Below are 24,256 nucleotides of genomic sequence, written 5' to 3'. Positions count from 1 at the left end.
CCACACACCTTGTAAAAAAATGAATTGTCCAATTAGATCACTTGTGACTTTCAAGATTAGCCAGTTGGTCTAATACGTTCTTAAAGTACCCAGCAACAAAGGACACATTTAAACTTAAATTAAAGTAATTAGTATCTACTATAATTGGGAGGAAAATGAAAGGTACTAATCTGTAATTTTACGAGCCTGACCCTAACACTTTGTCTGGTAAACTGAAGGATGCAGCTGAGGGAAATGTAACCCCTCTCAAGTAGACAAAAGCTGTGGATGTGAGGGCTAACAGTCCATGAGATTGACATGATCATTTTAATGTGTCCTCGAGGATGGGTGTAACTAAGGACAAGCCTTGAATTCTGGGCTCCCGAGTGGCCTCAGCGGTCTAAAGACACTGCATCTCAGTGCTAGAGGCATCACTACAGTCCCTTTTTCAAATCCAGGCTGAATCACATCTGGCCCTGATTGGGAGTCCCATAGGGCGGTGCACAATTGGCCCATCGTCGGCCGGGGTAGGCCGTCTATTGCAAATAAGAATTTGTTCTTAAACTTGCCATGTTAAATAAAGGTAAAAACAAAAATTATAGAAACAGGAAGTCTCCCAGAAATACGATGATGTCATTAGGACTGGAACAGTCATGGAATTTTGGGTGCGGGTTATTGGTGAGGAAAATTGACCCCGGTCACCGTTATAACCCACCAGACATGTCACCAGGGTTTTTTTTTTCATAATCCCCAAATCCAGAACAAATTCAAGAAAATGTGCAGATGTATATAGAGCCCCTTATTGCATTGAACTTCCTTCTGTCTCATATTGCTCAAATAAACAGCAAACCTGGTTTCAGAGAACAGATAAAGTGACACCTCTCCCCTATTTGACCTCGATAGTATGTGTGTATGCATTGATATGTAGGCTACGTGGGCCTTTTTAAATATGTGTGTAGTTCTGTCCTTGAGCTGTTCATGTCTATTGATGTCTATTGTATTATGTCATTCTGTATTATGTCATTGTGCATTATGTCATTCTGTATTATGTCATTCTATATTATGTCATTCTGTAGTATGTCATTCTGTATTATGTCATTGTGTATTATGTCATTCTGTATTATGCCATTCTGTATTATGCCATTCTGTATTATGTCATTGTGTATTATGTCATTCTGTATTATGTCATTCTGTATTATGTCATTCTGTATTATGTCATTCTATATTATGTCATTCTGTATTATGTCATTCTGTATTATGTCATTCTGTATTATGTCATTCATGTTCTGTGTTCTGTGTTCTATTGTATTATGTAATTCTGTATCATGTTTCATGTTTGGTGTGGAACCCCAGGAAGAGTAGTTATTAGGGGATCCTAATAATACCAAAATAATAAATAACCTGCTCCTGACTGCATGTGCTGCTGCTGCAGGGAGGGGGGCATTGCCTAGGCAACCAGAGACTCGTTTGCGACAACACCTTGCTTGTTTCAGCAAGGAGCAACAAAGTTTCATCACGTTGTTAAGAGTCCATGTTACCGCAGAAACGGACTCAACCGAACGATTTCCCAGCCGTCCCGTCTCCAGTCAGCTGTTTGTTCCACACTAAACGTTACTAAACTCAGCAAAAAAAAGGAACATCCTCTCACTGTCAACCGCGTTGATTTTCAGCAAACTTAACATGTATAAATATTTGTATGAACATCAGATTCAACCACTGACAGAAATGGAATAATGTGTCCCTGAACAAAGGGGGGTCGGAATCAAAAGTAACAGTCAGTATCTGGTGTGGCCACCAGCTGCATTAAGTACTGCAGTGCATCTCCTCCTCATGGACTGCACCAGATATGAGATTTGAGATTGCCTGCAATGACAACAAGCTCAGTCTGATGATGCTGTGACACACCGCCCCAGTCCATGACAGACCCTCCACCTCCAAATCGATCCTGCTCCAGAGTACAGGCCTCAGTGTAATGCTCATTCCTTCGACGATAAACGCAAATCCAACCATCACCCCTGGTGAGACAAAACCATGACTTGTCAATGAAGAGCACTTTTTGACAGTCCTGTCTGGTCCAGCGACGGTGGGTTTGTACCCATAGGTGACGTTGTTGCCGGTGATGTATGGTGAGGACCTGCCTTACAACAGTTCTACAAGTCCTCAGTCCAGCCTCTCTCAGCCAATTGTGGACAGTCTGAGCACTGATGGAGGGATTGTGCTTTCCTGGTGTAACTTGGGCAGTTGTTGTTGCCATCCTATACCTGTCCCGCAGGTGTGATGTTCAGATGTACCGATCCTGTGCAGGTGTTGTTTCACGTGGTCTGCCACTGCGAGGACGATCAGCTGTCCATCCTGTCTCCCTGTAGCCCTGTCTTAGGCGTCTCACAGTACGGAGATTGGAATTTATTGCCCTGGCCACATCTGCAGTCCTCATGCTTCCTTGCTGCATGCCTAAGGCACTTTCACGCAGATGAGCAGGGACTCTGGGTATCTTTATTTTGGTGTTTTTCAGTCAGTAGAAAGGCCTCTTTGGTGTCCTAAGTTTTCATAACTGTGACCTTTAATTGCCTACCGTCTGTAAGCTGTTAGTGTCTTAACGATCGTTCCACAGGTGCATTTTCATTAATTGTTTATGGTTCATTGAACAAGCATTGGGAAACAGTGTTTAAACCCTTTACAATGAAGACCTGTGAAGTTATTTGGATTTTTACGAAATTATCTTTGAAAGACACGATTCTGAAAACGGGATGTTTCTTTTTATGCTGAGTTTATTGTTATTATTATTATTATTAATCTTGATTTGGCAGCCCTCGTGTGCGTCTGTGTGTCTGTCTGTTTATTTACATTTCTTACATTGGTTTTCCTTTTTGTCTTTTGGACTTCAAAAGCATCTTTTTGTCCCCGGTTATGATTTGTTTTTACAACGGTTATATCAGGTGATTTATTTTCATGCTGGTCTTCATCCGGTTATAGGGTTATTCTTTAATTTGGCCAGCCCTAGATGTCATATTACCACATCCACCTCTATCCTGTCTAACTTTTCTGTGTCTGATGATGTCATATTGCTGCGTCCATCTCTACCCTCTCTAACTTTTCTGGGTTTGATGATGTCATATTACCACGTCCACCTTTAACCTCTTATTATTCTGGGTTTGATGATGTCATATTGCTAAGCTAACCTATCTACTTGTTGTTCGCCCTCCTCTAACCTTCTTTCCTTCACTTTTGCCGCTACACATTGATGATTACCCAGGAGTTTGGCAGCTAATGGGGATCCAAATAAACAGAGCCAATCAGATGAATAAATGAACCTCTCGAACCAATCAGATGAATAAATGAACCTCTCTAACCAATCAGATGAATAAATGAACCTCTCTATCCAATCAGATGAATAAATGAACCTCTCGAACCAATCAGATGAATAAATGAACCTCTCTAACCAATCAGATGAATAAATTAACCTCTCTAACCAATCAGATGAATAAATTAACCTCTCTAACCAATCAGATGAATAAATTAACCTCTCTAACCAATCAGATGAATAAATTAACCTCTCTCTTCTTTTTCTTCTTTCACCAGGAGGAGTGTTCCCAGAGGACTTCTCAGTGATGTTCACCATCAAGCCCAAGGCAGGCAGCCAGTCCTTCTTGCTGTCTGTGTATAACGAGCAGGGGGTCCAGCAGCTGGGTGTGGAGGTGGGACGCTCTCCTGTCTTCCTGTACGAAGACCAGCATGGAAAACCTGCCCCAGAGGATTACCCACTGTTCAGATCCATCAACCTCGCTGACGGCAAGTAAGTGATGACTGAGACACCTGAGTAACTCATAACTACCGTATCACAGAGCAAGGTATTTTATGTTACGAACAGGATTAGGGTTGTGGTAAGGTGAGGCGCTGTTTGGGTTAGTATTAGGATTTCTCTTTCCTCAGGTAAGTAACTGAAGTTTGACTGAATCTACGAGAAGTTAGAAGATGCTCATCGGTGTGCAGTTTTATGCTTGTTGTGCCTTTGATGTTGTACATGGAGGACGGCAAGATGTTTCTGAGAGGGTCTGTGGCCTTACTGAGTTCTTCCTGCAGACATACTCCATGCCACCTACAGTGCATTCGGAAACTATTCAGACCCCTTGACTTTTTCCACATTTCGTTATGTTATTCTAAAATGGATTTTTTTTTATTAAAAAATGTCCTCAACTAAAAACAGGTTTTTAGAAATGTTTGCAAATGTATAAAAAAAAATAAAACAGAAAAAACATATTTACATAAGTATTCAGACTCTTTGCTATGAGACTCAACATTGATCTCAGGTGCATCCTGTTTCCATTGATCATCCTTGAGATGTTTCTACAACTTGATTGGAGTCCACCTGTGATAAATTTAATTGATTGCACATGATTTGGAAAGGCACACACCTGTCTATATAAGGTCTCACAGTTGACAGTTCATGTCAGAGCAAAAACCAAGCCATGAGGTTGAAGGAATTGTCCGTAGAACTCAGAGACAGGATTGTAACACAGTAGCCTGCATCAATCTTGAATGAAAGAAGTTTGGAACCACCAGTTTTTGCTTTGTCATTATGGGGTATTATGATGTCATTATGGGGTATTGTGATGTCATTATGGGGTATTATGATGTCATTATGGGGTATTGTGATGTCATTATGGGGTATTATGTGTAGATTGATGAGAACATATATATATATTTTTAAATACATTTTAGAATAAGGCTGTAACGTAACAAAATGTGGAAAAAGTCAAGGGGTCTGAATACTTTCCAAATGCACAATAAGCTATGTTTTACAAGATGGGCTTACAAGATCTAAGTGTTCGGGAATTCTCAAGAACGTATTTAAGGCTTCTAAGCAGACCCAAACAAATCACTGAAAATGCACAATTATTATATTGATATGCTTCATTGTTTAGTTATTGAAAACATAAGGAATATAACTGTGGGGTGGCTGTATTTTTTTTTGAGTAACCCAATTATTTATTTGGCAGGGTTTTAATTACAAATCGTTTTTGCCAAATTATTTACAGCTGTCTGTGTTGTTGATGTGTAGTTAACTATCCAAATAAAAGAGTTTGAGCTTCATAAATGACCGAACTGTAACATTAATATTCTGACTGTGAACTCTTTGCTAATTTGAAACATTTTGCAAAAACGTGATACAATTGTCTACAGTGAAATGAAGTGTTGCATTGTTATGTAACTTCAATGTCTGTAGTTGATTTATCTGTTTTCCAAAACTTGTAAAGTAGAGTTAGCCTGTTTCAATTACTGTCATTTTATTGTTTTATTGTTTGTTTAGCGAGGAATTTTTCTGAGAAGATCAAATTATCTTCAACAAGAACAACCTAGTTTTAAGTTTTAAATCTGTTGGCATCTCTCTGACTATACCAGATGGTAGATCATCTCTGACTATACCAGACTGTAGATCATCTCTGACTATACCAGACTGTAGATCATCTCTGACTATACCAGACTGTAGATCATCTCTGACTAATACCAGACGGTAGATCATCTCTGACTATACCAGACGGTAGATCATCTCTGACTAATACCAGACGGTAGATCATCTCTGACTATACCAGACGGTAGATCATCTCTGACTAATACCAGACGGTAGATCATCTCTAACTAATACCAGACGGTAGATCATCTCTAACTCATACCAGACGGTAGATCATCTCTGACTAATACCAGACGGTAGATCATCTCTGACTAATACCAGACAGTAGATCATCTCTGACTAATACCAGACTGTAGATCATCTCTGACTAATACCAGACGGTAGATCATCTCTGACTAATACCAGACGGTAGATCATCTCTGACTAATACCAGACGGTAGATCATCTCTGACTAATACCAGACGGTAGATCATCTCTGACTAATACCAGACGGTAGATCATCTCTGACTAATACCAGACGGTAGATCATCTCTGACTAATACCAGACGGTAGATCATGTCTGACTAATACCAGACGGTAGATCATCTCTAACTAATACCAGATGGTATATAATCTCTGACTAATACCAGACGGTAGATCATCTCTGACTAATACCAGACTGTAGATCATCTCTGACAAATACCAGACGGTAGATCATCTCTGACTAATACCAGACGGTAGATCATCTCTGACTAATACCAGACGGTAGATCATCTCTGACTAATACCAGACGGTAGATCATCTCTGACTAATACCAGACGGTAGATCATCTCTGACTAATACCAGACGGTAGATCATCTCTGACTAATACCAGACGGTAGATCATCTCTGACTAATACCAGACGGTAGATCATCTCTGACTAATACCAGACGGTAGATTATCTCTGACTAATACCAGACGGTAGATCATCTCTGACTAATACCAGACGGTAGATCATCTCTGACTAATACCAGACGGTAGATCATCTCTGACTAATACCAGACGGTAGATCATCTCTGACTAATACCAGACTGTAGATCATCTCTGACTATACCAGACGGTAGATCATCTCTGACTAATACCAGACGGTAGATCTTCTCTGACTAATACCAGACGGTAGATCATCTCTGACTAATACCAGACGTTAGATCATCTCTAACTAATACCAGACGGTAGATCATCTCTGACTTTACCAGACGGTAGATCATCTCTAACTAATACCATACTGTAAATGTCCAACCTCTCTCATATCTCTCTCACAAATCTCTCATATATCTCTAACCCACTTCTTACTCTGTCCATGTGTAGATGGCATCGCGTGGCTATCAGTGTGGAGAAGAAGAGTGTGACCATCATTGTGGATTGTAAGAAGAAGCTGAGCAGGCCACTGAAGAGGAGCGACGGGGCGGCCATCAACACTGACGGCATCGTTGTCTTTGGAACCAGGATTCTGGATGAAGAAGTTTTTGAGGTAAGAACATTAAAGGCCCAGTGTAGTCCAAAACGTGATTTTCCTGTCTTTTATATATATTTCCACACTATGAGGTTGTAACAATACTGTGAAATTGTGTGAAAATTATAAGGACATTGGCCGTTGCTTACTGTGCCACAGTGTTGTTGATTTTATATATGGATAATATGCAGCAAATGTTGGCTGGCTGTCTTTTTGGGACAGGCCTGTACCCGGGGAAAAAAGGGGGGCTTAGTCCCTATATAAAAATAGCAAAAAAAAGGTCAAATGATTGATTGACAGGTTGGCGCAAAATCTGTAATTCCGCTGTGCTGTGTCAGCACTATGGAACGAGCGCAGCGTGGTGTGTGTAAGGAGGCTATGGAAAGCCACTTGGGAAAATGGTTTCGGTTACCCGGTAATTTCCGGCTTTTGGACGATAAAATTGTATCTGGGAAAAAAAATCCGGGGCTGCTGAGGAGACAGAGAAAGCGAGAGAGGAGCCTTGGCCTAGGCTACTGTTGATTGTAAAGACGGAGGCCTTTTTCATTGAAGGAAAACTAAAGTTATAGAGAGGAAAGCCTACTAACCAGGGCTCCAGATGGCCACCATTTAGTTGCATTTTGCGACCCTTTGACACCAGGTGGTGGGAGTTAGAATGTATTGGTTGCAGGATGCACATTCATTCGTCTTAGGAGGCTAAAACCATGAGTCGGTCAAATTGTAAAGTGGATTAAGTCAGCCCCCCTCACCTCTCTGATTCAGAGGGGTTGGGTTAAATGCAGAAGACACATTTTAGTTGAAGGCATTCAGTTGTACTGACTAGGTATCCCCCCTTTCATTCAGTTGTACTGACTAGGTATCCCCCCTTTCATTCAGTTGTACTGACTAGGTATCCCCCTTTCATTCAGTTGTACTGACTAGGTATCCCCCTTTCATTCAGTTGTACTGACTAGGTATCCCCCTTTCATTCAGTTGTACTGACTAGGTATCCCCCTTTCATTCAGTTGTACTGACTAGGTATCCCCCTTTCATTCAGTTGTACTGACTAGGTATCCCCCTTTCATTCAGTTGTACTGACTAGGTATCCCCCTTTCATTCAGTTGTACTGACTAGGTATCCCGCCTTTCATTCAGTTGTACTGACTAGGTATCCCCCTTTCATTCAGTTGTACTGACTAGGTATCCCGCCTTCATTCAGTTGTACTGACTAGGTATCCCCCTTTCATTCAGTTGTACTGACTAGGTACCCCGCCTTTCATTCAGTTGTACTGACTAGGTATCCCGCCTTTCATTCAGTTGTACTGACTAGGTATCCCCCTTTCATTCAGTTGTACTGACTAGGTATTGCCCCTTTCATTCAGTTGTACTGACTAGGTATCCCCCTTTCATTCAGTTGTACTGACTAGGTATCCCCCGTTCATTCAGTTGTACTGACTATGTATCCCCCTTTCATTCAGTTGTACTGACTAGGTATCCCCCTTTCATTCAGTTGTACTGACTATGTATCCCCCCTTTCATTCAGTTGTACTGACTATGTATCCCCCTTTCATTCAGTTGTACTGACTAGGTATCCCCCTTTCATTCAGTTGTACTGACTATGTATCCCCCCCTTTCATTCAGTTGTACTGACTATGTATCCCCCTTTCATTCAGTTGTACTGACTAGGTATCCCCCCTTTCATTCAGTTGTACTGACTAGGTATCCCCCTTTCATTCAGTTGTACTGACTAGGTATTGCCCCTTTCATTCAGTTGTACTGACTAGGTATCCCCCCTTTCATTCAGTTGTACTGACTAGGTATTGCCCCTTTCATTCAGTTGTACTGACTAGGTATCCCCCTTTCATTCAGTTGTACTGACTAGGTATCCCCCTTTCATTCAGTTGTACTGACTAGGTATCCCGCCTTTCATTCAGTTGTACTGACTAGGTATCCCCCTTTCATTCAGTTGTACTGACTAGGTATCCCGCCTTTCATTCAGTTGTACTGACTAGGTATCCCCCTTTCATTCAGTTGTACTGACTAGGTACCCCGCCTTTCATTCAGTTGTACTGACTAGGTATCCCGCCTTTCATTCAGTTGTACTGACTAGGTATCCCCCTTTCATTCAGTTGTACTGACTAGGTATTGCCCCTTTCATTCAGTTGTACTGACTAGGTATCCCCCTTTCATTCAGTTGTACTGATTAGGTATCCCCCCCTTTCATTCAGTTGTACTGACTATGTATCCCCCTTTCATTCAGTTGTACTGACTAGGTATCCCCCCTTTCATTCAGTTGTACTGACTATATATCCCCCTTTCATTCAGTTGTACTGACTATGTATCCCCCTTTCATTCAGTTGTACTGACTAGGTATCCCCCTTTCATTCAGTTGTACTGACTATGTATCCCCCTTTTCATTCAGTTGTACTGACTATGTATCCCCCTTTCATTCAGTTGTACTGACTAGGTATCCCCCTTTCATTCAGTTGTACTGACTAGGTATCCCCCCATTCAGTTGTACTGACTAGGTATTGCCCCTTTCATTCAGTTGTACTGACTAGGTATCCCCCTTTCATTCAGTTGTACTGACTAGGTATTGCCCCTTTCATTCAGTTGTACTGACTAGGTATCCCCCTTTCATTCAGTTGTACTGACTATGTATCCCCCCTTTCATTCAGTTGTACTGACTATGTATCCCCCTTTCATTCAGTTGTACTGACTAGGTATCCCCCTTTCATTCAGTTGTACTGACTAGGTATCCCCCTTTCATTCAGTTGTACTGCCTAGGTATCCCCCTTTCATTCAGTTGTACTGACTAGGTATCCCCCTTTCATTCAGTTGTACTGACTAGGTATCCCCCCTTTCATTCAGTTGTACTGACTAGGTATTGCCCCTTTCATTCAGTTCACTCATCAGCCTATTATTAGGTGTCAAGGGTTGGGTACGGTAGGCACTAGCCTTTCTTGGTAATTGCTGCAATACAGCCTGTTCAAAAGTTTTGTGGTTTAAACCAGGTCTAAACCAGGTCTAAACCAGGTCGCAAGTGTTTTGTTTCATTCTGTTGCTGCCTTTTTCTTTGGCCAAATTAAGTTCCAACTGTAATGTAATGTTTGACACAATATAATATCCTGCTCGTATTTTCACTATAAGCAATGACTTGACTTACTTTTAATATTACCTTAGTAAAGTTTAGGAACTTTTTGAAGATTTGGTGTGCTGTGGCTATTAGCCTATTAAACTGCAGCCCTATGATATGAAGGCAGTACTCACAGGCGCCCCAAATGACTCCGACGGTTGAATTTGAGGTGAGGAAGAATGTTTTAGCCATACCAGAGTTACTCCTATAATATGACAATATAATGCTTACCTTTAAACAAAATATTCTAATAGAAAATGATCTAATGAACTAATGAACTAATTAACTAATTAACTAATTAACTAATTAACTAATTAACTAATTAGTAAGTGTTGTATTAGAACATGGTTTACTATGATACTGTATAGTTGATTTTTTGTATGTTCTCTACTATAATAGAGACAGGCCTCTCTTGTAAAAGAGATTGGATCGCCTGGAAATTAAAAAGGGATCGTTAAATAGATTTCTGTTACTCTTGATCTTGTCCTTGACAAGCAATTACACGTCTACTTTTTCTCAGATCTGAGAAGTTTGGTAACAACCACAGAATCGGCTGCTAAAGTGCCATGCGAAAGTATTCGGCCCCCTTGAACTTTGCGACCTTTTGCCACATTTCAGGCTTCAAACATAAAGATAGAAAACTATATTTTTTTGTGAAGAATCAACAACAAGTGGGACACAATCATGAAGTGGAATGACATTTATTGGATATTTCCAACTTTTTTAAGAAATCAAAAACTGAAAAATTGGGCGTGCAAAATTATTCAGCCCCTTTACTTTCAGTGCAGCAAACTCTCTCCAGAAGTTCAGTGAGGATCTCTGAATGATCCACTGTTGACCTAAATGACTAATGATGATAAATACAATCCACCTGTGTGTAATCAAGTCTCCGTATAAATGCACCTGCACTGTGATAGTCTCAAAGGTCCGTTAAAAGCGCAGAGAGCATCATGAAGAACAAGGAACACACCAGGCAGGTCCGAGATACTGTTGTGAAGAAGTTTAAAGCCGGATTTGGATACAAAAATATTTCCCAAGCTTTAAACATCCCAAGGAGCACTGTGCAAGCGATAATATTGAAATGGAAGGAGTATCAGACCACTGCAAATCTACCAAGACCTGGCCTTCCCTCTAAACTTTCAGCTCATACAAGGAGAAGACTGATCAGAGATGCAGCCAAGAGGCCCATGATCACTCTGGATTAACTGCAGAGATCTACAGCTGAGGTGGGACACTCTGTCCATTGGACAACAATCAGTCGTATATTGCACAAATCTGGCCTTTATGGAAGAGTGGCAAGAAGAAAGCCATTTCTTAAAGATATCCATAAAAAAGTGTTGTTTAAAGTTTGCCACAAGCCACCTGGGAGACACACCAAACATGTGGAAGAAGGTGCTCTGGTCAGATGAAACCAAAATGCAAAATGCAAAACGTTATGTTTGGCGTAAAAGCAACACAGCTCATCACCCTGAACACACCATCCCCACTGTCAAACATGGTGGTGGCAGCATCATGGTTTGGGCCTGCTTGTCTTCAGCAGGGACAGGGAAGATGGTTAAAATTGATGGGAAGATGGATGGAGCCAAATACAGGACCATTCTGGAAGAAAACCTGATGGAGTCTGCAAAAGACCTGAGACTGGGACTGAGATGTGTCTTCCAACAAGACAATGATCCAAAACATAAAGCAAAATCTACAATGGAATGGTTAAAAAATAAACATATCCAGGTGTTAGAATGGCCAAGTCAAAGTCCAGACCTGAATCCAATCGAGAATCTGTGGAAAGAACTGAAAACTGCTGTTCACAAATGCTCTCCATCCAACCTCACTGAGCTCGAGCTGTTTTGCAAGGAGGAATGGGAAAAATGTCAGTCTCTCGATGTGCAAAACTGATAGAGACATACCCCAAGCGACTTACAGCTGTAATCGCAGCAAAAGGTGGCGCGACAAAGTATTAACTTAAGGGGGCTGAATAATTTTGCACGCCCAATTTTTCAGTTTTTGATTTGTTAAAAAAGTTTGAAATATCCAATAAATGTCGTTCCACTTCATGATTGTGTCCCACTTGTTGTTTATATCTTTATGTTTGAAGCCTGAAATGTGGCAAAAGGTCGCAAAGTTCAAGGGGGCCGAATACTTTCAAAGGCACTGTACTACTGTTTTTTTTTCTGATTCAGCTGGGAAACATGGCGTAGGTCAGTGGTCAATGTTCTGATTCAGCTGGACACGATGTCAAAATGCAAGCCGAGATCTACCCCCTCAGATTTCTTTTAAACGCGACTTAAAAAACATAAGCCTATGCAACATTAACCAATTAAAAACAGCTCTGTAGTAATGAGGTTTGTGCAGTAGGCTATAGGCCCAATACATTATCACTGCATATTGGTTATACTTCAATTGCCCTGCCAATGTTGTTCTTCTGAGACCATTTTGAAATTATATATATAGTTTGTTGTATTACTCGTTTGTTCTACTGGACTGACGGCATCTGATGGTCAGTCTGAGGGGAGGGAGGGAGCAGCATCTGATGGTCAGTCTGAGGGGAGGGAGGAGGGAGCAGAGGTGAGACTGCCTCTCCCCGACTCACTGTCCCTAAAGGGGACACAGTCTTCCATCTGATGGTCAGTCTGAGGGGGAGGGAGAGGGAGCAGAGGTGAGACTGCCTCTCCCCCCCCGACTCACTGTCCTTCCATCTGATGGTCAGTCTGAGGGCATGGAGGGAGCAGAGGTGAGACTGCCTCTCCCCGACTCACTGTCCTTCCATCTGATGGTCAGTCTGAGGGGAGGGAGGGAGCAGAGGTGAGACTGCCTCTCCCCCGACTCACTGTCCTTCCATCTGATGGTCAGTCTGAGGGGAGGGAGGGAGCAGAGGTGAGACTGCCTCTCCCCCCTAAAGACTCACTGTCCCTAAAGGGGACACAGTCTTCCATCTCTGATGGTCAGTCTGAGGGGTCTTCCAGGGAGGGAGCAGAGGTGAGACTGCCTCTCCCCCGACTCACTGTCCCTCCGCTCTCCCTCCCTCCGTAAAGAGAAAAGGGGACACAGTCTTCCATCTGATGGTCAGTCTGAGGGGAGGGAGGGAGCAGAGGTGAGACTGCCTCTCCCCCGACTCACTGTGCCTCCGCTCTCCCTCCCTCCGTAAAGAGAAAAGGCGACACAGTCTTCCATCTGATGGTGAAACTCAAGTCGTTCTACATTCTTTCTGCCTCATGCACCAATTCATTTTGTTACTGCGGTGACCAGAGAATGTGAAATATTCCTCAATATTAAATAAGCCACACGCCACTAATAATAACAACACAAGTGGATCAGAACACTTTGCTTTACTCATTGTATGCAGCTGCAATGCTGGTTGTTGTCATTCATTGCAGCTACAGTGCTGGTTGTAGCATGAGTGGAAGTAGGGAGATTTTGTGTGTATTTTATGTCTCATAAAAGTGTTGAACAATGAATTGACACTGAATAGTAATTTAAACATGAACTAACTCATAAAAACAGCAGCTCTTTGTTGTATTCGTTGAGTCTCTCTCTAGTCATGGTTTCAATAGTTTTTACATCTCAAAGTAGCAACTTCGCCGTGCGTCCGATTCTTCTTTGGCGCGAGGAAACTGTACGGACACGGTGATCTGAGCTATCTGATTGGCCAGCGGTCGGCCTGTAGGTGCACTTGGTATGCTCTCTGGGCCAACTGGGTTCTACCTTAAGTTGTACCTTCATCACAAGGGCTGCTGAATCAAGTGCACCTACCGCCAACAGCGCAAAATAAGTAAAATGTTTGGCGATCGACTAGGAATGCCTTGGTGATCACTGACATACAGTAGATGAATGTGGATGGATCTTATTGGAGGGATAACTGCATAACAATTGGTCTCAATGATACTATTATTCAGCATGCATTGGAGTCTACTGGCAGTGAGTAACGTTAGGAGTCGTAAAGTTAATTTGTCATCAGAAACCACTTTCTTTATTTGACTTTCATACAATTCTTTCATAAATGGTTTTATGGACTATATAACAACAGTACTTGGCTTTCTGCACTTGGATAGAGCCCTGGACTGTGTCAAGGGAAAATGCCACTTGTGTATGACTTTAAATTATTTTTTTCCCTAAAAGAGGAATTGAGAAGAAAGTCTCCATAGAAGTGTGAAATAAGAAAATGATATGAGGGAGCATATTAAGGATAATTAATTTTTGCCATGGAGGTTGTTGGTGACATAGAAAGTTCTGAGAGTTTTCAGTCATGAATAATATTGTCACTGAGCAACTGTCAGTTTTTACTACTACAAAATGTCTTTATTTTGAGTCACTAGAGGACAAGTGGACTCATGGGGTGCAAAACCTGAGAATGTCAAGAAATAGGAATTTGAATTTAATTGGTAGAGTAAAACGATGATTATGGCACTGAGCGATATATAACTCAGAAGCACCCAAGAGGTATTTCACGAGATCCTAACATACATCCAAGAGGTATTTCACGAGATCCTAACATACATCCAAGAGGTATTTCACGAGATCCTAACATACATCCAAGAAGTATTTCACGAGATCCTAACATACATCCAAGAGGTATTTCACGAGATCCTAACATACATCCAAGAGGTATTTCACGAGATCCTAACATACATCCAAGAAGTATTTCACGAGATCCTAACATACATCCAAGAGGTATTTCACGAGATCCTAACATACATCCAAGAAGTATTTCACGAGATCCTAACATTCATCCAATAGGTATTTCACGAGATCCTAACATACATCCAAGAAGTATTTCACGAGATCCTAACATACATCCAATAAGTATTTCATGAGATCCTAACATACATCCAAGAGGTATTTCACGAGATCCTAACATACATCCAATAAGTATTTCACGAGATCCTAACATACATCCAAGAAGTATTCCACGAGATCCTAACATACATCCAAGAGGTATTTCACGAGATCCTAACATTCATCCAATAAGTATTTCACGAGATCCTAACATACATCCAAGAAGTATTTCACGAGATCCTAACATTCATCCAAGAGGTATTTCACGAGATCCTAACATACATCCAAGAGGTATTTCACGAGATCCTAACATACATCCAAGAGGTATTTCACGAGATCCTAACATACATCCAAGAAGTATTTCACGAGATCCTAACATACATCCAAGAGGTATTTCACGAGATCCTAACATACATCCAAGAGGTATTTCACGAGATCCTAACATACATCCAAGAGGTATTTCACGAGATCCTAACATACATCCAAGAGGTATTTCACGAGATCCACAATCCTAACATACATTTAAAGAGCAAATGGACCAGTATAGCTCTCATTACTCTTGACTTGATAATACTGAAGGTCTGACAATATACTTTAGCTGTGAACCCAGCTTGAAGAAAAGCCTTGATGTTACTTGGATTATTTAATGATATTCGCAAATGGACCACCAGTATAGCTCTAATTACTCCTAATAATAGACATCTGATCTTTCTCCTTTTCTCTTAACCCAGCTTTAGCACAGACGGGTAGTTGAGAGGTCTAGGGAAACTATGAGCGACATGCTATATACCTACAGTATGATACACGAGCTGACAAGGCAACAGCCCCAGTCTGTCAGACTGTCAAAGTACCTGTCTTGGTACTGAGAGTGAAACACTAAACTGAAAATATGTTGCCTACATGTGTGGACAGCTCGCCAGCTATTTCTGCACTTAACCATACAGTAGAAATGAAGGGTTAGCATTTAGCTAATTAGCATTGGGACTCTCCACCACCACAGATATTTTTAATTTTAAACTGTCCCGAGGCCAGGTTCGGCGTGATGTGGGTTTTCTATGTTTAAATGTAAATTATGTTAAACTGAGTGGAATTATAGAGCAATTTGGCCTCTTTTTCCTCTGTTTAGAAACAATGAGAAGAGAAAATGATTTTGTTTGTGCCAGGGGGAGACCCGGTTCGCACGTTGGAAGACGGTCCCAACTGGCACCCTATACCCGATATAGTACACTACTTTTAACCAGGGCCCGAAATGCACTATATAAAGAATGTGGTGCCATTTTGGACAGAGATGAGAGCTATTTCTTCATCTGTAATCATTTTCACTTCAACTTTAATAGGGTTTGTTGATTCATATCTTTGTTCCTCAGAGAGTATAGTTCCCCTAAATACTGCCATCTTGTTTCTAAGAGAATATAGTTCCCCTAAATACTGCCATCTTGTTTCTAAGAGAATATAGTTCCCCTAAATACTGCCATCTTGTTTCTAAGAGAGTATAGTTCCCCTAAATACTGCCATCTTGTTTCTAAGAGAATATAGTTCCCCTAAATACTGCCATCTTGTTTCTAAGAGAATATAGTTCCCCTAAATACTGCCATCTTGTTTCTAAGAGAGTATAGTTCCCCTAAATACTGCCATCTTGTTTCTAAGAGAATATAGTTCCCCTAAATACTGCCATCTTGTTTCTAAGAGAATATAGTTCCCCTAAATACTGCCATCTTGTTTCTAAGAGAATATAGTTCCCCTAAATACTGCCATCTTGTTTCTAAGAGAATATAGTTCCCCTAAATACTGCCATCTTGTTTCTAAGAGAATATAGTTCCCCTAAATACTGCCATCTTGTTTCTAAGAGAATATAGTTCCCCTAAATACTGCCATCTTGTTTCTAAGAGAATATAGTTCCCCTCCGCTGCCTCACCGCTGCTGGGCTGATTTTATAAGCAGGTGTTAGATCTGTAACGGAGAGGAGAATAGAGGCAGGGCAGAGTGGAGGCGAAGAAAGGCTGAGGCTGGGGAAAAATGTGGTCAGTGTGTGCTTTGTGTTGGCCCGTTGCTCACAGCTGTTTTAGTGATATTGCCACTGACTGAACGACCCAGTCCGGACCGGACCTCCGAACCAACCAACGGCTTGTTTGTTCTTCTTTCTCTTCTTCTCTCTCGTTCAAATGAAAGCCACGAGATGTTCTGAAGCTGATGTCATCTGTTCTGTAGCCTGTATGCTATAATTCATTAATGGATGGGTTGTCGGTTCTGTATCTGTTCGTAGTTGGTTGTCTGTATGTTAGGGTAGTGGGCAGGTCAGCAAATTCCCTGAAGCAGGAGAGTCCTGACTATGGAATCACTATGGAACGCTCCACAGGACATTCTGTCTAAAATGGTATCTATAAACTGGGGTAGATGGATCTTTCACCACTCTACAAGCATTTCTCCTCTCCTCTCCTCTCCTCTCCTCTCCTCTCCTCTCCCTCTCCCTCTCCTATGATGTAACAGACTAACAGACCCCAGTAGTACTGTGATGTAACAGACTAACAGACCCCGGTAGTACTGTGAGGTAACAGACTAACAGACCCCAGTAGTACTGTGAGGTAACAGACTAACAGACCCCAGTAGTATTGTGATGTAGCAGACTAACAGACCCCAGTAGTACTGTGAGGTAACAGACTAACAGACCCCAGTAGTACTGTGAGGTAACGGACTAACAGACCCCAGTAGTACTGTGAGGTAACAGACTAACAGACCCCAGTAGTACTGTGATGTAGCAGACTAACAGACCCCAGTAGTACTGTGAGGTAACAGACTAACAGACCCCAGTAGTACTGTGATGTAACAGACTAACAGACCCCAGTAGTACTGTGATGTAGCAGACTAACAGACCCCAGTAGTACTGTGATGTAACAGACTAACAGACCCCAGTAGTACTGTGAGGTAACAGACTAACAGACCCCAGTAGTACTGTGATGTAACAGACTAACAGACCCCAGTAGTACTGTGAGGTAACAGACTAACAGACCCCAGTAGTACTGTGATGTAACAGACTAACAGACCCCAGTAGTACTGTGATGTAACAGACTAACAGACCCCAGTAGTACTGTGAGGTAACAGACTAACAGACCCCAGTAGTACTGTGATGTAGCAGACTAACAGACCCCAGTAGTACTGTGATGTAGCAGACTAACAGACCCCAGTAGTACTGTGATGTAACAGACTAACAGACCCCAGTAGTACTGTGAGGTAACAGACTAACAGACCCCAGTAGTACTGTGAGGTAACAGACTAACAGACCCCAGTAGTACTGTGATGTAACGGACTAACAGACCCCAGTAGTACTGTGAGGTAACAGACTAACAGACCCCAGTAGTACTGTGATGTAACAGACTAACAGACCCCAGTAGTACTGTGAGGTAACAGACTAACAGACCCCAGTAGTACTGTGAGGTAACGGACTAACAGACCCCAGTAGTACTGTGAGGTAACAGACTAACAGACCCCAGTAGTACTGTGAGGTAACAGACTAACAGACCCCAGTAGTACTGTGATGTAACGGACTAACAGACCCCAGTAGTACTGTGATGTAGCAGACTAACAGACCCCAGTAGTACTGTGATGTAACAGACTAACAGACCCCAGTAGTATTGTGATGTAGCAGACTAACAGACCCCAGTAGTACTGTGAGGTAACGGACTAACAGACCCCAGTAGTACTGTGAGGTAACAGACTAACAGACCCCAGTAGTACTGTGATGTAGCAGACTAACAGACCCCAGTAGTACTGTGAGGTAACAGACTAACAGACCCCAGTAGTACTGTGAGGTAACAGACTAACAGACCCCAGTAGTACTGTGATGTAACAGACTAACAGACCCAGTAGTACTGTGATGTAACAGACTAACAGACCCCAGTAGTACTGTGATGTAACAGACTAACAGACCCCAGTAGTACTGTGAGGTAACAGACTAACAGACCCCAGTAGTACTGTGATGTAACAGACTAACAGACCCCAGTAGTACTGTGAGGTAACAGACTAACAGACCCCAGTAGTACTGTGATGTAACGGACTAACAGACCCCAGTAGTACTGTGATGTAACAGACTAACAGACCCCAGTAGTACTGTGATGTAACAGACTAACAGACCCCAGTAGTACTGTGATGTAACAGACTAACAGACCCCAGTAGTACTGTGATGTAACAGACTAACAGACCCCGGTAGTACTGTGATGTAACAGACTAACAGACCCCAGTAGTACTGTGATGTAACAGACTAACAGACCCCAGTAGTACTGTGAGGTAACAGACTAACAGACCCCAGTAGTACTGTGAGGTAACAGACTAACAGACCCCAGTAGTACTGTGAGGTAACAGACTAACAGACCCCAGTAGTACTGTGATGTAACAGACTAACAGACCCCAGTAGTACTGTGAGGTAACAGACTAACAGACCCCAGTAGTACTGTGAGGTAACAGACTAACAGACCCCAGTAGTATTGTGAGGTAACAGACTAACAGACCCCAGTAGTACTGTGATGTAACAGACTAACAGACCCCAGTAGTACTGTGATGTAACAGACTAACAGACCCCAGTAGTACTGTGATGTAACAGACTAACAGACCCCAGTAGTACTGTGAGGTAACAGACTAACAGACCCCAGTAGTACTGTGATGTAACGGACTAACAGACCCCAGTAGTACTGTGATGTAACGGACTAACAGACCCCAGTAGTACTGTGAGGTAACAGACTAACAGACCCCAGTAGTACTGTGATGTAACAGACTAACAGACCCCAGTAGTACTGTGAGGTAACAGACTAACAGACCCCAGTAGTACTGTGATGTAACAGACTAACAGACCCCAGTAGTACTGTGATGTAACGGACTAACAGACCCCAGTAGTACTGTGATGTAACGGACTAACAGACCCCAGTAGTACTGTGATGTAACGGACTAACAGACCCCAGTAGTACTGTGAGGTAACAGACTAACAGACCCCAGTAGTACTGTGAGGTAACAGACTAACAGACCCCAGTAGTACTGTGAGGTAACAGACTAACAGACCCCAGTAGTACTGTGAGGTAACAGACTAACAGACCCCAGTAGTACTGTGAGGTAACAGACTAACAGACCCCAGTAGTACTGTGAGGTAACAGACTAACAGACCCCAGTAGTACTGTGATGTAACAGACTAACAGACCCCAGTAGTACTGTGAGGTAACAGACTAACAGACCCCAGTAGTACTGTGATGTAGCAGACTAACAGACCCCAGTAGTACTGTGATGTAACAGACTAACAGACCCAGTAGTACTGTGAGGTAACAGACTAACAGACCCCAGTAGTACTGTGAGGTAACAGACTAACAGACCCCAGTAGTACTGTGAGGTAACAGACTAACAGACCCCAGTAGTACTGTGAGGTAACAGACTAACAGACCCCAGTAGTACTGTGAGGTAACAGACTAACAGACCCCAGTAGTACTGTGAGGTAACGGACTAACAGACCCCAGTAGTACTGTGAGGTAACAGACTAACAGACCCCAGTAGTACTGTGATGTAACAGACTAACAGACCCCAGTAGTACTGTGAGGTAACAGACTAACAGACCCCAGTAGTACTGTGATGTAACGGACTAACAGACCCCAGTAGTACTGTGAGGTAACAGACTAACAGACCCCAGTAGTACTGTGAGGTAACAGACTAACAGACCCCAGTAGTACTGTGAGGTAACGGACTAACAGACCCCAGTAGTACTGTGAGGTAACAGACTAACAGACCCCAGTAGTACTGTGAGGTAACAGACTAACAGACCCCAGTAGTACTGTGAGGTAACAGACTAACAGACCCCAGTAGTACTGTGATGTAACGGACTAACAGACCCCAGTAGTACTGTGATGTAGCAGACTAACAGACCCCAGTAGTACTGTGATGTAACAGACTAACAGACCCCAGTAGTATTGTGATGTAGCAGACTAACAGACCCCAGTAGTACTGTGAGGTAACGGACTAACAGACCCCAGTAGTACTGTGAGGTAACAGACTAACAGACCCCAGTAGTACTGTGATGTAGCAGACTAACAGACCCCAGTAGTACTGTGAGGTAACAGACTAACAGACCCCAGTAGTACTGTGAGGTAACAGACTAACAGACCCCAGTAGTACTGTGATGTAACAGACTAACAGACCCAGTAGTACTGTGATGTAACAGACTAACAGACCCCAGTAGTACTGTGATGTAACAGACTAACAGACCCCAGTAGTACTGTGAGGTAACAGACTAACAGACCCCAGTAGTACTGTGATGTAACAGACTAACAGACCCCAGTAGTACTGTGAGGTAACAGACTAACAGACCCCAGTAGTACTGTGATGTAACGGACTAACAGACCCCAGTAGTACTGTGATGTAACAGACTAACAGACCCCAGTAGTACTGTGATGTAACAGACTAACAGACCCCAGTAGTACTGTGATGTAACAGACTAACAGACCCCAGTAGTACTGTGATGTAACAGACTAACAGACCCCGGTAGTACTGTGATGTAACAGACTAACAGACCCCAGTAGTACTGTGATGTAACAGACTAACAGACCCCAGTAGTACTGTGAGGTAACAGACTAACAGACCCCAGTAGTACTGTGAGGTAACAGACTAACAGACCCCAGTAGTACTGTGAGGTAACAGACTAACAGACCCCAGTAGTACTGTGATGTAACAGACTAACAGACCCCAGTAGTACTGTGAGGTAACAGACTAACAGACCCCAGTAGTACTGTGAGGTAACAGACTAACAGACCCCAGTAGTACTGTGAGGTAACAGACTAACAGACCCCAGTAGTATTGTGAGGTAACAGACTAACAGACCCCAGTAGTACTGTGATGTAACAGACTAACAGACCCCAGTAGTACTGTGATGTAACAGACTAACAGACCCCAGTAGTACTGTGATGTAACAGACTAACAGACCCCAGTAGTACTGTGAGGTAACAGACTAACAGACCCCAGTAGTACTGTGATGTAACGGACTAACAGACCCCAGTAGTACTGTGATGTAACGGACTAACAGACCCCAGTAGTACTGTGAGGTAACAGACTAACAGACCCCAGTAGTACTGTGATGTAACAGACTAACAGACCCCAGTAGTACTGTGAGGTAACAGACTAACAGACCCCAGTAGTACTGTGATGTAACAGACTAACAGACCCCAGTAGTACTGTGATGTAACAGACTAACAGACCCCAGTAGTACTGTGATGTAACGGACTAACAGACCCCAGTAGTACTGTGATGTAACGGACTAACAGACCCCAGTAGTACTGTGAGGTAACAGACTAACAGACCCCAGTAGTACTGTGAGGTAACAGACTAACAGACCCCAGTAGTACTGTGAGGTAACAGACTAACAGACCCCAGTAGTACTGTGAGGTAACAGACTAACAGACCCCAGTAGTACTGTGAGGTAACAGACTAACAGACCCCAGTAGTACTGTGAGGTAACAGACTAACAGACCCCAGTAGTACTGTGATGTAACAGACTAACAGACCCCAGTAGTACTGTGAGGTAACAGACTAACAGACCCCAGTAGTACTGTGATGTAGCAGACTAACAGACCCCAGTAGTACTGTGATGTAACAGACTAACAGACCCAGTAGTACTGTGAGGTAACAGACTAACAGACCCCAGTAGTACTGTGAGGTAACAGACTAACAGACCCCAGTAGTACTGTGAGGTAACAGACTAACAGACCCCAGTAGTACTGTGAGGTAACAGACTAACAGACCCCAGTAGTACTGTGAGGTAACAGACTAACAGACCCCAGTAGTACTGTGAGGTAACGGACTAACAGACCCCAGTAGTACTGTGAGGTAACGGACTAACAGACCCCAGTAGTACTGTGAGGTAACAGACTAACAGACCCCAGTAGTACTGTGATGTAACAGACTAACAGACCCCAGTAGTACTGTGAGGTAACAGACTAACAGACCCCAGTAGTACTGTGAGGTAACAGACTAACAGACCCCAGTAGTACTGTGATGTAACAGACTAACAGACCCCAGTAGTACTGTGATGTAACAGACTAACAGACCCCAGTAGTACTGTGAGGTAACAGACTAACAGACCCCAGTAGTACTGTGAGGTAACAGACTAACAGACCCCAGTAGTATTGTGATGTAGCAGACTAACAGACCCCAGTAGTACTGTGAGGTAACGGACTAACAGACCCCAGTAGTACTGTGAGGTAACAGACTAACAGACCCCAGTAGTACTGTGATGTAGCAGACTAACAGACCCCAGTAGTACTGTGAGGTAACAGACTAACAGACCCCAGTAGTACTGTGATGTAACATACTAACAGACCCCAGTAGTACTGTGAGGTAACAGACTAACAGACCCCATTAGTACTGTGATGTAGCAGACTAACAGACCCCAGTAGTACTGTGATGTAACAGACTAACAGACCCCATTAGTACTGTGATGTAACATACTAACAGACCCCAGTAGTACTGTGATGTAACAGACTAACAGACCCCAGTAGTACTGTGAGGTAACAGACTAACAGACCCCATTAGTACTGTGATGTAACATACTAACAGACCCCAGTAGTACTGTGAGGTAACAGACTAACAGACCCCAGTAGTACTGTGATGTAGCAGACTAACAGACCCCAGTAGTACTGTGAGGTAACAGACTAACAGACCCCAGTAGTACTGTGATGTAACGGACTAACAGACCCCAGTAGTACTGTGATGTAACGGACTAACAGACCCCAGTAGTACTGTGAGGTAACAGACTAACAGACCCCAGTAGTACTGTGAGGTAACAGACTAACAGACCCCAGTAGTACTGTGAGGTAACGGACTAACAGACCCCAGTAGTACTGTGATGTAACGGACTAACAGACCCCAGTAGTACTGTGAGGTAACAGACTAACAGACCCCAGTAGTACTATGATGTAACATACTAACAGACCCCAGTAGTACTGTGAGGTAACAGACTAACAGACCCCATTAGTACTGTGAGGTAACAGACTAACAGACCCCAGTAGTACTGTGATGTAACGGACTAACAGACCCCAGTAGTACTGTGAGGTAACAGACTAACAGACCCCAGTAGTACTGTGAGGTAACAGACTAACAGACCCCAGTAGTACTGTGATGTAACAGACTAACAGACCCCAGTAGTACTGTGAGGTAACAGACTAACAGACCCCAGTAGTACTGTGAGGTAACAGACTAACAGACCCCAGTAGTACTGTGATGTAACGGACTAACAGACCCCAGTAGTACTGTGATGTAACAGACTAACAGACCCCAGTAGTACTGTGATGTAACAGACTAACAGACCCCAGTAGTACTGTGAGGTAACAGACTAACAGACCCCAGTAGTACTGTGATGTAACAGACTAACAGACCCCAGTAGTACTGTGATGTAACAGACTAACAGACCCCAGTAGTACTGTGATGTAACAGACTAACAGACCCCAGTAGTACTGTGATGTAACAGACTAACAGACCCCAGTAGTACTGT

General features: G+C 42.8%; 1 protein-coding gene across 1 annotated transcript in view; it reads left to right on the top strand.

Moving 5' to 3' along the window:
* LOC118377354 (collagen alpha-1(XI) chain-like) overlaps positions 1-24,256 on the top strand; it is a 233,450-nt gene that overhangs the window by 32,185 nt on the left and 177,009 nt on the right. The window contains 2 exon segments of the mRNA XM_052463126.1: positions 3,559-3,772; positions 6,717-6,879. Of these exon segments, the coding sequence (XP_052319086.1) occupies positions 3,559-3,772; positions 6,717-6,879 (377 nt within the window).

This window comes from Oncorhynchus keta, chromosome 15 (assembly GCF_023373465.1).
Source record: "Oncorhynchus keta strain PuntledgeMale-10-30-2019 chromosome 15, Oket_V2, whole genome shotgun sequence".
NCBI classification, from domain to species: Eukaryota; Metazoa; Chordata; class Actinopteri; order Salmoniformes; family Salmonidae; genus Oncorhynchus; species Oncorhynchus keta.
The sequence above is the reverse complement of the archived record's forward strand: the minus strand, read 5'-3'. Positions and strand labels throughout refer to the sequence as shown.